General features: G+C 45.9%; 1 protein-coding gene across 1 annotated transcript in view; it reads right to left on the bottom strand.

Moving 5' to 3' along the window:
* Nucleotides 1–1,665: 1,665 nt before the first annotated feature.
* The window catches only part of LOC149332254 (nuclear RNA export factor 1-like), a 45,965-nt gene continuing 31,722 nt past the window's right edge, over nt 1,666–15,908 (bottom strand). The window contains exons 15-24 of the mRNA XM_089557170.1: nt 15,226–15,286; nt 14,353–14,393; nt 13,132–13,190; nt 10,643–10,758; nt 8,700–8,742; nt 8,023–8,095; nt 5,732–5,789; nt 4,633–4,760; nt 2,830–2,890; nt 1,666–1,908 (exon numbers count right to left, since the gene is read on the bottom strand). Of these exons, the coding sequence (XP_089413296.1) occupies nt 1,870–1,908; nt 2,830–2,890; nt 4,633–4,760; nt 5,732–5,789; nt 8,023–8,095; nt 8,700–8,742; nt 10,643–10,758; nt 13,132–13,190; nt 14,353–14,393; nt 15,226–15,286 (679 nt within the window). The 3' untranslated portion in view covers nt 1,666–1,869. The remainder of the gene's footprint in view (nt 1,909–2,829; nt 2,891–4,632; nt 4,761–5,731; nt 5,790–8,022; nt 8,096–8,699; nt 8,743–10,642; nt 10,759–13,131; nt 13,191–14,352; nt 14,394–15,225; nt 15,287–15,908) is intronic.

The following is a 15,908-nucleotide window of genomic DNA, read 5'->3' as shown; positions in this document are numbered from 1 at the left end:
TTTTTTCTTCTTGCGGTCTTCACAGGTTTGCCAGAGTGTGTTTTTAAGCATGAAATGCTTTTAGCTCCAGTTGTTGTCAGCGTGCCGCGGGTGACCATGGCGCCAGAACAGAGGAGTACACGGAGCCAAACCTAAACGAACTTTAGCGCAACTTTCAATCACTCCCTGGTGCATACGTGCTACGCTGCCCCCGGAGCAAAGCATGCGTCAGCAACAGCGTGTGATGTGAAAGTCTACACTCTGAACAGGAATACGCCTATACAGGAGCAAAAAGGGAGTAAGATCTCTTATAAGGCGCTCACTTTTATTAAAGTGAGGCTTTAAGCCGCAACGCAACCAAGTGAAAGTGTCGGCGTGTTCCGTAATCCTCACGCCCATGGACAACTCGTCTCGAACAAAGGCGCGGACATTGAGGTGCCCTATCTACTTTCTGGACATGTGTATATATGCTCCCGATTTTGCAATAAACCGTCTGTTGAAAGTTGGCGCTTGTCTGCGTCTCCTCGCTTGTCCAGTCTACACGTATGCGCTATTTTTTCCCCTTAAATATGTCTTACCAACATGCCCAAGACTCATCTCTTCTAGAAAAGTAGAATAGGTTGGTTTGGTTTATGGGGTTTAACGTCCCAATGTGACTCAGGCTATGAGACGCCGTAGTGGAGGGCTCCAGAAATTTCGACCACTGACATCGCACAGTACAAGGGCCTCTAGAATTTCCCCTCCAAAGAAATTCAACCGCTGCGGCCGGGCTGAACCCGCATCTTTCGGGTCAGCAGCCGAGCACCATAACCACTGAGCCACGGCAGAAAAGCAGAATAATACAGCACAAACAATTAGCACTGAACAAAAATTCAGGGGGGCTTTTTGTTGACCTAAAGTGCGGTGAGGTGAAAGCCTTTTGCGCGGTGTTGCTGCTTGTGTCACTGACGCGTGGTTAAAGTGTGAAGTACACAATTGTTTGTGAATATCAAATGCTGGAGACACTGGAGGGCGTTTGGGAGGCATACGTCTGATTTGACGCCTTTCTGCAAAAACTCTCCAGCACCCTAGACAAGAACTATGTGTGCGTTGGTAGGAAGTAGCGTAGCCATTAGCCCGCTCGGCTGCGGAATGGAAGGATGGTGGATCGAATCCCATTTTTTTTCTGGTCCGACTAGAAAAGTGCAACACCTCTGCTGACAACCTTCTGTCGACAACGATGAGGCATTAAAGGCTTTCTTTCGCCTTAAAAGGAACAATTACGGATAAATTCACGAAAAGATGCAGGGTACAGGCAAAAACAATAAAAAGCACTACAAGTTCATGAAAAGTCCAAGACATGAAAAGCTCTCCTGTCCCGGTGTCACACAGGCGAACGGGGGTTAAAGGCGCAGCAGTTAGCACGCTCATGAATGAAAGATGGCAGAAGGTCGGCTTCACGGGAGGCACCCGAGAAGCTAACTTTCCCAAAGTGCATTTCTTGATAAGGCGAAGACCACCTTTTTCATGCGAGAGCATCTCTCGAATTACTTGGCTCATCGTCGTGATATCTGAAGATATCGGCATGTCCCTGCTAAAACGTGCAGCTGATGTGCTTCAGCCAGACCAAATAGGGTCATCCAGCTGGTATGGGTAAGCAAGAGGTAATGATGCATAGTCATAACAGAGACCACATGAAGACGTCAGTGAGCAAGATACGTTTATTCAGGCACATTAGCAGACTGTGCACTACTACTTTTTTTTTTTTCACTCTCATATACAATTCACATTCACATCACTCACACAGCTTATTTACAGGGCTAAATGTACTTATTTACATGATAATAATGACCGCTCCTTTTTCCTTTGTTATCAGGAACTGATGGAAGATTAGTGGCTGGAACATGGTGCCTAAGCCTGAAATGCCTCCGGTGGTATGCCACCCCGAACCTGGAAAGTGAATAAAAAGAAATCAAGGCACATGAACACATAGAGGAAGCATCCCTAACAGCTCTTTCAACAATATTAGGGCACAGAAACTGACAATACAGCAATGGCTAGCAAGTCCTCAACTGAGCCAGTACAGTAATGTTGACTCCATGCCCAATTGCTTTTTCAAATGCTCAAATCTTATAAGATTATATGTAAAGCTAACATGGCAAGACCTTGCATAGTCAACTCCCCATGAGCAAGTTTTGTTGAGCTGTATGCTGATAAACCAAACAACTAGGAAGCCAATGCTTAGCAGATTAAAGTTGGGAAGCAGTGCACATAGATGCGGAAGTGCACGTCTTTGTGATTGAAAGCTTTTTGTGCTTTTTTTTTTCTCTGGACCACTGGGCAGTGAAACCTAAAAATACTAGTTAAATCCAAGACATCGACCAGCCATCCATAGCATGGTGCCACCGAACACCTTCAGTCAACCAATCAATAGCGAGTTTTAGCCTTTTCTGCAATGTCTCCTTCCTCACACACGCATCGTCCAATTGTTGCTGAAAACTGCCCAAAAACCTCCTGTTTCCAAAATTAACACACAATGTGCCAGAAAAGCACAGCGTGCCTCATTACGTGTCACTTTCAAGGTCACACAAAGTCCATGACTGTTTTGTCAGTTAGGCAAACAGCTGCGTATTCGATGCGCTCCAGTTCAATGATTCATGGTAAGGTGTTCTTGCACAGTCTGTGGCAGTGGGAAATGAAAGGACTGCTCCCAAACAGTTCCGACTTGTCAGAGAATTCTGTTAATAGAGTTGACCTAAGGCTACGCATATTCTAGCACTTGCAGACACACACCGGAAATACAATTCACTTAGATGCTCATCCAACTTCCAAGCTAAAAAAAAATGACATAAGAAGCTCACAAACACTTACATTGATCTCAGAGAAGACTGTGAATGCCTTCTGGATGTTCCAGTCATTCTGCTCTAGACATCTAAAAGAAATAGAATACATGCCACAGTGAGGCCAGACAACAGACCAGACTAGACTTCACACAGGTGCCCAGCCCCTCCAAACTCGTGAAAGTTACAACAGTAGAGAAAGCAGAATGTGAATTCATTTCCAAAATTGCACTAAGAGGGACACAGCAAATACACATGCTAGTACATATGAATAACATTTATTTACAAAGCAATCAAGACCCACAAATGCAATGACACGTGTAAACTGACAAAAGGTACATCATCATCAGCCTGACTACGCCCACTGCAGGGCAAAGGCCTCTCCCATGTCTCTTCTCTCCAATTAACCATGTCCTTTGCCAGCTGTGGCCACTGAACCCCCCCAAACTGCTACGCTTGCCTTCTCTTGAAATCCACTCCATTACCCTTAAGGACCAGCGGTTATCTTACCAGTGGTCGTCAAGGTACAGTCCCTGTCAAAGGTTTGGAGCCCACAGTGGCCGAAGCTGGAGCGCTGATGATAGGCAGTGCTATTATTGACAATGTGTGTTATAGTAACAAGACTGCGCCACGCAAGGTCAGTACCTCTCGCTCTCACGAGTCGTCACTGTCAGCACAAGCACGAGAGTGAGAGGCATTACCTAGTGCTGCCTTGATACCAACAAGCGCCACTAACAGCACACCACTCCTCAGCGCCCCCGTTCAGGTCACGGTCGCTACACGCTCAAAAGAGACTGTACAGCCTTTGTCAAAGTTTAGAGCCCAGGGGGTTTGCTTCTGAGCACTATTGTGACGCTCCTGTAGGCCTCATGGAAGTCCTACGCATCGGAGGGATCAGGACCAAAAATCCTCTTACCTTCAGGAGATTTGGGACGCTGAGGACGTATTACGAGCAAAGCAGTGTGGCCCAGAAGCAGACCCCCTGGGCTCTAAACTTTTGACAAAGGCTGTACCTCGCGCATCCCTTTTATAAAAACCATCAAATCAAAACAGGCTAATCTCCTCTCAATGCCATTTGCTCTCCTAAATGAGTTCACAACTGCTAACCAGATAGCCAACATACGCTAGTGATAGAAAATAAGACTAGGCACAAAACCTGCCGAAATTCCACTTCATTCACTGATGCCTTTTCCAACACAACTAGTGGAATGCTACACTACTCTGCCTGTTAGCCACTTATTCAAATGCATAGCCTACACCCGTCTCCTATGGCCAGGAACCATTGCGGTCATTGTAACTCAGATGGGCTGGGGTAGTAAATTCAACTGCTAAAACTAGTGTCAGCCTGTCATGGGGCTGCTTTAAGGTGAACGCTACTAAGCTTGTTTTGTGCTTCCATATTTATTCCCTTTTACAAGAAATCCACAAAAATTTGGGGGTGCAATCATTAGGCATGTAGCGAAGCTTGATCTTATCTTCTTTTCTGGAGTGAATGCAGGTTCAACCTGCACTGGGACTCAGCTGTACAGCTGCTAGGCATAACACACAGCGACAGTAGTTGTAGACCACGCTCGAACAGAACAACACATTGCCAGCTTGGCCATCATTGTTGACGAGTGCTAGCAGCCGTATTTTCAGCTGGCCATCTAACGGCCAGGACTATGCATATGAGCCTCCTCCTCAACGTGCACAGCCAGGAATGCGTACGCACCTGGCCTATGCTGAAATAGCATGGCCTCCGTGCAAATGCTAACTGAACGATCACGGAGCAGTGTTTTATTATTCAAAGGGAAGCGGGTTGCACACGGTGAGAGTCATAAACAGCAGCACCCACCTTTCTGCAAATGCCCTGTTCATGCGCGTCTGAGCACACAGCTCTGTGATTAACCTGTCCCGCTCGGTTGATGCAGTTGGCGTTGCTGCGGATGATGTTGACGGTGTGTTTTCTGGCGTGGGGTATGCCTGTGGATGAAGCCACCGGAGAAGAAGAGTGTAAGCAACAACCTTCAGGCAAGCAAGGCACACAGTGTGTAGAAGACTAGGGCATACAGTCGTTTCATGAAGAGAGTTAACATGCCCCCTTGTGTTAGTAGCCACGGCAATATCATCTTGTCACTGTAAGAAGGTCTACAGCATTGAGGCATATTTGGAGTGACAAAGGCCACAATGAGTGCTGTGGTCGGTTTCTTGGTGCAATAAGCAGCTAAGGCTAGCAAGCATTAAACACAAGGTCAAGATTGTCCGCTTTTGTGTTCAAAACTTCTGCCCTTTCGGAGAATGTAGACAGAAGAAGAATCAGTAAGTCCATTTTCACCAAGCAGCAAGCTGGTGCAAAAAGGAATGAATCTTCCGCAATGCGTTTTTCTTACTTCAAGCTTTGTGCACAAAAATTGAAGGATGGTTTACTGCAACTACTGTATTTACTCATGTAGTTTGCACACTTTTTTCGTTTAAATTAAGGCTTTAAAAAGGGGGTGCGCAAAATATGTGAAAATTTTGTGAACATGTCCTAAAAGCCACTACATAGGTGATAATGCACAACATAAACTGTACATTGCCGCCTATACATGGATCCCTCTATTTCCCCATCTTGCACCCCTCGCGGGCAAAAAAAGAAGAGAGAGAGAGAAAAAGAAAGAAGCCGACCCTAAATGTAAGACGCATACCCTCTCTTACCCTGCACCATGTTAGTACTTCCACACACGATGGCATGACAGTGTATGCACGGCTCAAAGCAATAAATGTGCGATGATACAAGCCCACGCAATCTCTCCGACTTCCCCCCTTCACCTTTTTGAACCTCTAGCCCGAAAAACTGACAGCCCATGGCATGGGAATAAAGGTACATTGCCTTCCCTTTCCTGCCTAGCCTTGGCTGTAGAGCCACAGAAAGTTGTCTGGGAGAATAGTATAAACTTGAGTCTCAATCTTACCCTGATCTGTTCTTCCGTTCCTCCCGTGACGAAGAGAGTTTCATTGACGATAGAAAACCTGAAATCAAGAATACAACCCATCAGAACCAATAACAGGGGCAATGTTACTGCACTATATCACACAGCCATGCTCCACTTATATGCACCAGCAGTTAAAGCAAACCACACTGTGAACGTGGACTACAGCTTTAAATGAGAACAATAAAAGTTCCTCTCGACAAAGGACAGAAACACTGTTCATGCAGTAATCTGTTACGCAACTACTGACCGAGTGAACAAAAAAAAAAAACCCAGGTTTTTCGCTCTCCGAAGGGCAAAAAAGATGCCTGTGGTGAGAGCCTCAGTGGAAAAAAAAACTTCCAAAATTATTCACATCAGAGCAGCAGCAGCAGTAGTTGGTTTTCTGGGCTGACACAATTACTCTAAACGAGAAAGACCGACTGAAATCAGCACAAAAGAAGAATGAAGCTCTCTTTCATGCACAGTGCGACTGATACTGGTAAGAGAAAGTAACATCGCAGAGCTCAGTCTTGCATTTTAAAGCAAATTAATTATTATTAATTTTAAACACAATTATAACAGCGGTGTCCTGCAATGCGGTCTCCAAATTTAAGCTTCTGGTGGCAACTCCAACAGAGCAACGTTTGTGCCATGCTACAAGTGAAGTTTATGATTTTTGCTTCAGTCCAACAACGCAATGGTAGTGTTCATAAACGGCCAAGAAGTACAGTAATCCCTCGTTAAAACGAAATCGCTTTACTCGAAATATCGCTTTATTCGAAAAATCGCTTTATTCGAAATTTCTTTCGGTCCCGACCCAAACGCATGCATTTTAAGCCGCATTACTCGAAGCGCACGAAGAGCTTGACCCGCTTAGAGCGAAGTGGCGAGCGGAGGCATCACCGCCGCCGTGCGTAGGAATCGCTGCCGTGGTGGCGACCCTTTGCGCATGCAGTGCCAAATTAATACCGCCGACGAATTAGACTCATACAGGCATAGAACAGGCCACAAAAGTACCAAACCCACTATCGATGACCTGCCTAGTAACGTGCACCAAGAGAGTGCCGAGTGTCCCCTGCTCAGCGAGGCCGAATTCCATGGTGCAGCGCGCCCGAACCGTTAATCTCGGTCCGAAGCGCATTCCTGGTGTTCCCCGTGACAGAATTCAAACGAAAATAAAGTTCTCCTCGCGCTTTGCGATGCCAGAAAGCCGCGGTGTCTTGGATGCGGAAAAGTGACCAGTCATACTCGATTCGCACCAATCAACAAGACAAACGGTCTAAATGCGTGGTAGGGTCACTGAATTTTGTTGTTACGGCGGGGACACATGTGCGAAAAGCGAGCGCGATTCACCGCGGCACGAAGTTGCGAACGGAATTGCAGTGTCCGATCGCATCTCGCTGCCTGCGCCATGTCAACGACGGGTCGCTCGCGGCAAACGCAACAACGGAGCGGGAGCCAACGCGAGCGCGGAGAGCCGCAACGTCATGATGACGTAGGGCGCGCTCCTTTGAGCCGGGCCGGCCGTGGCCTGCCAGCCTTGATGCTGGCCGCCGGCGTCTGAAAACGCGATAGTATTGTTTGTTCAAGTTCATAGCAAGCCCTGCGGGTAGAGGTGATGACTGCGATACAAGCAAATTTCATCCGCTTTGGTGCTGCTCCTGCCTGATGCGGTTCGCCTGCCGTCTGCTAGCTAGCTCTGTTACTGAAGGCGTCGCGGAAATCTAGTTTCTTTTATTATGGGGCCGGTTGACAGTAAAGGGGTGCCGGGTGTAGCGCCTTTATTTGAGTGCTGGCCAGTCCCGAAGCGCTAACAGCTGCAGCATCGGTGCAAAACCGGCTAGGCTTAGCGGTGACTAGGGCAGTCAGGGAGCAGCGCGCAGTTTGTCACCCGGCGTTCCTGTATTACTGGATTAATGCGAGGGATTACTGTATCAGAAAGACAAAGACGAAAAGACCAAGACACCTCTAACTTTTTGGCCCTTCTTGACGTTCAACACATCCTAGCTATCGTGTGCAAGTGGACCCAGACTGGGATCAAAAGTTCGAACAGTCCTGCCAAATCTGGGACAACTGATGGCTGCAGTTACAATCAACTGAGGCACCAACACTATTTTAGCCCAGAAGGAAAAGAAGCCTTTTTGGGCTTTGGCTTAGAGAACGTGTCATGCAAAAATATTGCCGCAATACAGCTCCTCATAACACTTCTTTTCCCGGAATTGCATTACTTGCTGGTGACTCTCAGGAGAAAAAACAGAGGAAAATGTGAGCACGTTTCAGGAAAAGCATACCCAGTGCCTTGGGGGACGACAAAGAAATTCCTCGTGAAACTCCTCAGCGGTGGCAGAATGAGGCCCTTGTGCACTGGGAAGGAACAATGTGGAAAAGTCATCAAGCAATAAGCAAAGTGAACTTTAACACAAGGACACACAGAACTGAGATAAAAAAAAAAGTAATAACGCTGCCTGCACATTTTACTACAGCAGAACCCCGCTGTTGCCTTCTCGGATGCTGCATTTTCCCAGCTGCTACGTTTCCGTGAGCCAATCCCATCTAAGCTCCCATAGAAACCCATGCAATACAGACTCGGCTCTTACATCGCAACTGTGGCAGCGTTCCCCCATGCTACATCGCGGATGTCACTCCATGATAGTGCTTTGCCCCGTTCCGGCATTTTTTGACAGCCTACGACCAGTCAAAATGGGGCTCTAGACTCCATCGGCGTCTGGCCGCTACAGTGTTCGGCGACTTCCACATTGATACGAAGTGCAGTTAAGAGCAACTTGAATTTTACGGCAGCTGTTGGTGCGGTTCCAACACCGCCTATGCTGCGGCCATTTAGAATACAACAAAACCTGGCCCACAGTGGCATTAGGACCCAGATGCAACTTAAACCGTAAACTATGGTTACAACATAACGCCACATCAAAGCTGCTGTTTCAAGGGTAGATGAGAGAGACAAACTCACCTAGCCTGAGAATTCCAAACACCGAGAAGCACATCAAGGTTGGCTGAAACAAACAAAAAGAGATCACAAGCTCAAACAAGAGGCAACGGAATGTTTCAACGTTAAAACAGAGAGGGTACACTAAATAGTGTGTTTTTGGCACAGATATCAAAACAAACTGCGACCGTTACCATTACTACAGTTGAAAGGGCCCGACAAACCATTTCAACTCACTACTCTATTACGCTAGTAGCGTGCAATGCCTCTTTCATCACAGGTGCAACTGAATCTGACCAATATTCTTACTGAGCTGCGTCCTTGCCCAAATGAGAATGAGAACTCTTTATAGTCTCCAAGTGCCGAGACACCTTGATGAGAATGCCTCAAACAGGCTGACTGCCGCCTTACGGGGCCAACAGGTGTGTGGAGACTTGCATCCTCACAATGTTAGAGGTGCACACATTCATGATGTCATTCCCAGTGACACATGGGCAGAATAACTTCTTCGCGGAAGTGAAGCTCACAAGCAGAAAATGACCTCTAGCACCTGCAGGTTTACCTGAATCAATGTGACATTAACCAAGCAAACGTTGCCAACAAAGTTAACAGAAAAAAAAAAAAGACTTCCGACAACAGTTCGATCCTGATATTTCAAGCTGAAACTTCCATCAAGTTCGAAAGTTTAATTTAAGCAACCTGGAATCGGCGAGATTCCACAGTACATGAACTAGGTAACTTGAGAAAAAGTCTGAACACCAGGAGTGCTCTATTAGGTATCATCCGTATGCAGTACAGCACGTTTTTTTTCCTCACGACAGTGCTGCAGTCATGGACAGAAGTTTCTGAGATGTGGGCTCTTGGCAAAAGTTTATTTTTCCATGGTCAGGCAAAGCAGGCCAATCAAAAGCCCACAAGAATGAAAGGACATGCGCATATCATCTCCTGTAACAAACGTCAGCATACCTTAACGTTTAATGAAGCAAGAGAGAAATAAATTTTAGATCAATAGCTATACTGGTTGCGTTTCGAGCGTCCAAGTTATGCTGTGTCCGCAGATAGAATCCAAGATGGTGGCCTCCATAGCAACGACATTGTATTCCAGTGGTTGCCATGGTAACAGAGGTGGTTACATAATAGAACAAAATAATAACAGGCGGCCATGTAATGCCCGAGTACCATAACTCGAAACTAAACTATATCAATCCGGCATATATCCTGTATGGCAGGCATCTAAGTGTGGCCACATAGCCCCAACATTCGTGTAAAATTTGTGGGCCAACCGTTTGCCACAAAATGCTCCAGATAATGTCATATGATTCGGTGTTTTGTGCAGCATAAATTTACTGCTTAAGTTAGAGCGTAGCTTGCGGCAGAGACCCGAACCAGCGACCTATGTACAGTCGGGGACAAAAGTCTCCGGACCACGTGTTCCTCTAACGAAGCCGATAGCTCTGGTATTACTGATATTAGTCGGCAGCTGGAGACCACACTTGGGGAGGTAAAAGTTAAATTTTTGTTCTTTCATCGCCACAAGTGCGGTCTCCAGCCGCTGTCTGATAGAACTATAAGCTTCTTTTGAGGAACATGTGGTCCGGAGACTTTTGTCCCCGACTGTAGTCCCAATTTTAAAGTCTTTACGAATCCTCATATGAACATTGTGGCTCAACCGTTTGGCGTCTTCAGAGTGATGGCATACGGTTTTGCTTTTGCGTTCCGTGGAGTGTGAACTTACTAGTTATGCTGCACAAGTTAAGAGTCTAGTTCACGGCAGGGATTCGAACCGGCGACCTATGTTAGGTGTGTTTAAGCTCGATATTGGAGTGCTGCCTAAGTGTCGGCTCATTTTCCCCCCACAAAACTGACATCCTGTAAACATTTGTCCATGACTGTACACTGACTACATGGTCACCAAGCATCAAGCATACATGGTTCATGCATCAAGAACAGATGCACGAGTACATTACCGTCACAAGAGGGACGTCCACTGTGAAGGAGCTTGGGTCATGCCTCGTCTCGGGCAACTGGTTCAGGAAGGAGACGATGTTCAGGCGCCCCGACTTTAGCCTGTCTCGCCTCGCATCTGGAAGATTACAAAGACGAAGAAAAAAGCCCAACAGGCAATCGTTAGATTGTAAACTGTCTGACTTCACACTTCTAGTTTGCAAAAGTCGCATGGCTGTAATGGCGAAATTGCATGACCAGCTTGGAATGGTGACAGTCTACAAGTGCAGCCAGTCAAGCCCAAAGCCACCATTTTAGAACAATGTCTTGAAAACAAACAGCAGCTCAGCTCTTGCTAATTTTGTTCCTTTTTTTTTTGTCAACTACCGAAAGAAAGAAAAAGCCAGAACGGCACGGTTTGAAACGAGGACAACACTGTGCTAGTGTAGACTGTAAATTACTGCCCAATTCTGGAGTACAATATTGCTGCAAAGACCTGTAAAGTTTGCTTGCCCATGTGCAAAGCCACCGACATGCGGCTTTATCACTTTATGAAGGTTTATCAGTAGCCACACTGAACTGCTTTGGTCAAATGTTTTTAGGGGAATCCCCCAAGGTGGAGTAGATTTGTAATAAGGGAGTAATTACTCATTGGCATCCACCCAAGCGCAGCCATACGGCTACAAAGGAAAGCTATACAGCTTTCTCAAAAACTTCGTAGTTAAAGAAAAATTCGTCCTGGTCCGGGGTTCGAACCCAGGACCACCGCTTCACCGGAGCAGTCGCTTTACCAATTGAGCTAACCAGGACGGCAAGCTTATGGTAGGGCGAGAGCGAATTGATCAATAACTCGAAGTGGGAACATGAGTAATTACTCCCTTATTACAAATCTACTCCACCTTGGGGGATTCCCCTAAAAACATTTGACCAACACTGTTCCCACTTCGAGTTATTGATCAATTCGCTCTCGCCCTACCATAAGCTTGCCGTCCTGGTTAGCTCAATTGGTAGAGCGACTGCTCCGGTGAAGCGGTGGTCCCGGGTTCGAACCTCGGACCAGGACGAATTTTTCTTTAACTACAAAGTTTCTGAGAAAGCTGTATAGCTTTCCTCTGTAGACGTATGGCTGCGCTCGGGTGCACTCATTCAGTGAGCTGACCCAGGCATACAGAGCCTCTCGCCAGCTCTACCCCCCGCCCCACCCCTCCCTAGATAACAGACGCGCAACACTCTGGCGCAGATTACAAACACATACTCTCCCCTCGCCCCTTACCCTAACCCACTATCATCCCTCCTTCCCCACTCCTGCTTGCGCCCTATGCCCAGAACCCTTCGCTTCTTCCCTCCACATCCTTTCCCTCTGCCCGGCGGACCCTCCCCCGCGGGACCTAGAGATCCTCAAGACCTGGGAGGACTGGGAGACCCTGCTGCGCTCGGAGGACCCGGCCGTGCAGACCATCGCCAGCGGCCGTGCTGCCAGTGTTATGGACCTTCGGAACATAAACACTTGAGTGCAGTGGGGTCGTGCGGGGACCCTGGGGCGTGCCCCGAATTCCTCTGTAAATAATGTTTTCTCTCTCTCTCTCGGGTGGATGCCAATGAGTAATTACTCTCTTATTACTGAACTGCTTCTGCAATGAACCAAGACAGGCGTAGGTGCTTACTGCACCATACCTCTAGAGCTCTTCACCAGCTTTAAGAGCGCGGCCGCGAGCAGTGGTGAACCTGTTCATTGTCCGCCGAGTGCTTGCTGCCATTGCAATCGCCGAGTTGTTTCTGTGTGCGGGCACAAGTTTGCCCTAATAAACCATTTTTGAGCGACACCGGTCACCCTTCTTTACCGATGGCACTGTCTGGGAATATTGTCATACCTCCCATGGCAATACACGACACGAATAAGATGGTATTTTTGCAGCCAAAATTCCCTGACAGGTGCGTTAAGGTGTCAGGATCACGAAAAAGATAAAAGTGAAAGTCTGGTTTTAAGATTGAACAAGTTGGATTTGACAACAGGAATTTATTCCACTAACTACTATAGCAACCAGGACTGCTAGCAATACAAATCCAGTCTAGGGCACTGAATGATATAAAGATATTATTCAAGAATCCTCAATATCATGAGAACAAACATGACGAACTTTACAGACATATTAAAGCACGAGGCTTGGTTTTCTTCTCAGCTTTACAAGCGTTTGTAAAGATATCAAACAAAACACAAAAAGATGACAAGTAAAAGGTCAAGGCTAGCAGTTTACAAGAAAAAATTTTCATTAAAGCTAAAAATTGAAATGCTGCTAGCGTGCTTGCGTAGCACTGTGCTGGGCTTTCACCAAATGCCTTCCTTTATCCCTTGCCAGCTATGCAAATAAGGTGCAAGCCAGTTTAAAAGGCAAACGAGTGCTACTGTCCCTTGGGTCTAATGCCATTTAGGCTTAGGGTCATTTGCGCCGCATGTCACAGACTGCGCATAAAAACGAGCGCGCTAACCACTGCCTTGTTCCACATGACCTACCGATGTTTGTCAGTCTCGCGAGGTTCCTGCTCTCCCTCTGGAACTCCTTCACGTCAGTCCTGGACAGAAGAGAGAGCACACTCCACATGACACGAGCTCCACGCCGAACATTTCCCAGTTTGCGGCAAACGCACCCCGTGGCAAAAAGGTGACCGCAGAATTTCCGCCTTTTAGATCTGCTGCATTTCGCATGTCCATGTTTCATGCACATTGTGAACTGACCAATGTTCTCTCCTTCACCACATTGGTGGGATTGATATGCCTACAACTAGTAGGGCACAGAAAACTACAGAAACAGTACCCAGAAATGGATCACTTGCCATATAGCGCTAGCAGGAGAGCTTTTCAAATCCAGATATAACAGCCAGGACACTTCTTTGTTTTTCCATCTTTTTGCTAAAGAAGTGTCCTGGTTGTTATCCGGATTTTAAAAGCTGTCATTGATTGCCACAAAGATCAGTTTACAAGGGAAATTATAGAGGTCGCAAAAAGAAGATACGTGCGTCAGTGCTGCCTCAGTGTTTTCACCTCACAAGGAAATGCATTTCATGTCTGCTAATCCGTAAATGTTGTTCGACGATAATGCTGTTTGAGTGTTTCCTATATTTCAATGGTTTTATAGCTCTTCTCTGTTAAGACAGTGCGTATATATTGCCTGGTTTCATGCAATAAAACTTCAGTTGTAAGTTAGCGCCCGTCCTGTTTGTCTCCTTGTGTCCGTGTCTCTTTAGCACTATGTAGCATGTGAACCGTCACCAACTCGTCCAAGCTTCCAATCCGGCAGAAATGGAACTACAGCCGAACCTCATTTTAACGAAAAGGCTTATAACGAAGCTACGGCTACAACGAAGTAATCGCTGGGCCTCAAAAACTTTGTTATAAAAGAGGTTCCACTGTAAAAGTGCAACATGCTGGGAACACAATGCTGGGAAAAAATTTTGCCTCCTTCTTAATTGAGGTGCATTTCCTCTTGACCAGACCACTGGCACCTACATATTCAAGACAGCTTCACAGTACCATGTAACTTTAAATAACTGTGTAGTGAAAATACTGCGGTCAGAATTAGGTGAAGTAATGACAGGCACATTGCGACACAGTCATAGAAAGTGCCATAATGGAGACAATTCTCATAAGCTTGCCTAGTTGAAACTGAGTTAGGGATATGTCAGGCTCAAACAAGAACATGCTCGCGCAAAGGAAATGCAAAAATAATAAACTTACTTTGTAGTTGCCAGCTTCATGGCTGTCAGGGAGAACACAGCCTGGGGCAAAAGAAGGTACATTAGATCCAACATGAAGAAAATGGCCAAAATGCAATGCAGTCAAAACACTTAAAATAAAAAAGCAAGAAGCCCACTGACTTCATCACAGAGTGCACGACTAGGAACGAAGTGCACTTTACCAACACCCAAAATTACATAGAAAAGGCCGTGCCCATTGTTCCAATGATAGCCAGCAATCCAGAAATCTTGGCCATCAGCAGAATGTGGTCATGACCTAGCAGGGTACAATTAACTGGAAACCCTGGAAACATAGGTTTGATAAAAAAAACTATTCAGCACCTTTTCAATTTATTTCCCTTTAGAAACTGCCACCCATCTAACGGACCCTAGCTATGTCGAACAGGCAATCTATGATAAGTGTAGGTTCAAGCAGCATCTCAAGAAAAGGCGGAGAGCTTCACAGGCTCAACCTGGCTGACGATCACAATTTCAAGTTTTGATGAAGACGCAGAAGCCCACCCCTCGTGTAATGTCCCTTGTCGTTGACGTCCTTGGACTCCAGAAGAAAAAAAAAACTATCAACTATCAATGTGACTGAGGCGACAGAGTATGTGTTAGTGTTAGTGTTCCCAGCTACTTCCGAGGCGCTGCCGGGAGTGAAAAATCTGGCCATGCAGTGTCCTTTGCAAAACCGAATAAACTTCATTTGGCAGCCAGTACCCGTCTGACATTCTATGCCTCCTTTTTGACCCTGTCTTCTTCTCTGCTGTTTCTTTGAATATCCTCAAAGAAATTTTTCACTTGTACGAAACTAGTCAAGCACTCAAGGCGCGCACTGCCACTGGGAAGAACAGCAGATGACAAGACTCACATTGTCGTGGTAGGCATCAAGCAGGCCACTCCTGTCCTTGGAGTCAAAGATAGAGAAGTACCTGAAAGGGGACAATTAGAGTTCAGAAAAAAAAAAGAATAAATAAGAAAGAAAGAAAGAAAGAAAAACAAAATTAAGGGGGGAAGAGGGTCTTAGAAATAAATTTTTATTAATGAAGTCACAACCATGAAATCTTCAGGGAACATGCATTTTTGCGTGCAGATTCTAAATATGTAATTTAATTTTATGTAGAACAAGTCGTTGTGCACTTACGCAATAAGTTAGGTAACTTTTGTCAAGAGCTTGAAAGAAATTCTACTGCAGGGAACTTGTTAGATCACATGCCATTGGTTTGTCTTGACAACAAGGGATGCAATAAGGGTAAAATTATCATCCTGCCTGTTATAGACTAGGGGAGTTATAGGATTGCTTCTCTGATAGGCAGGATAATAATTTTGCCCTTACTGCATAGTTTGTGATGTCAAGACAGCCTGATGGCATGCATCCTAGCAAGTTTCCTGCAGCAAAATTTATTGAATGCTCCTGGCAAAAAGTTACATAACATATTATATAAGTGCACAAGGCTTTGCTTTACATATTAATCAAATTACATATTTGCAATCAGCACGCAAAAATACATGTTTCTTGAAGATTCCGCTATTGTGACTTCATTAACAAAGATT

This window comes from Amblyomma mixtum, chromosome 8, assembly GCF_055824585.1.
Source record: "Amblyomma mixtum isolate Tamu chromosome 8, ASM5582458v1, whole genome shotgun sequence".
NCBI lineage: Eukaryota > Metazoa > Arthropoda > Arachnida > Ixodida > Ixodidae > Amblyomma > Amblyomma mixtum.
This window is presented reverse-complemented; position numbering and strand designations above follow the sequence as displayed.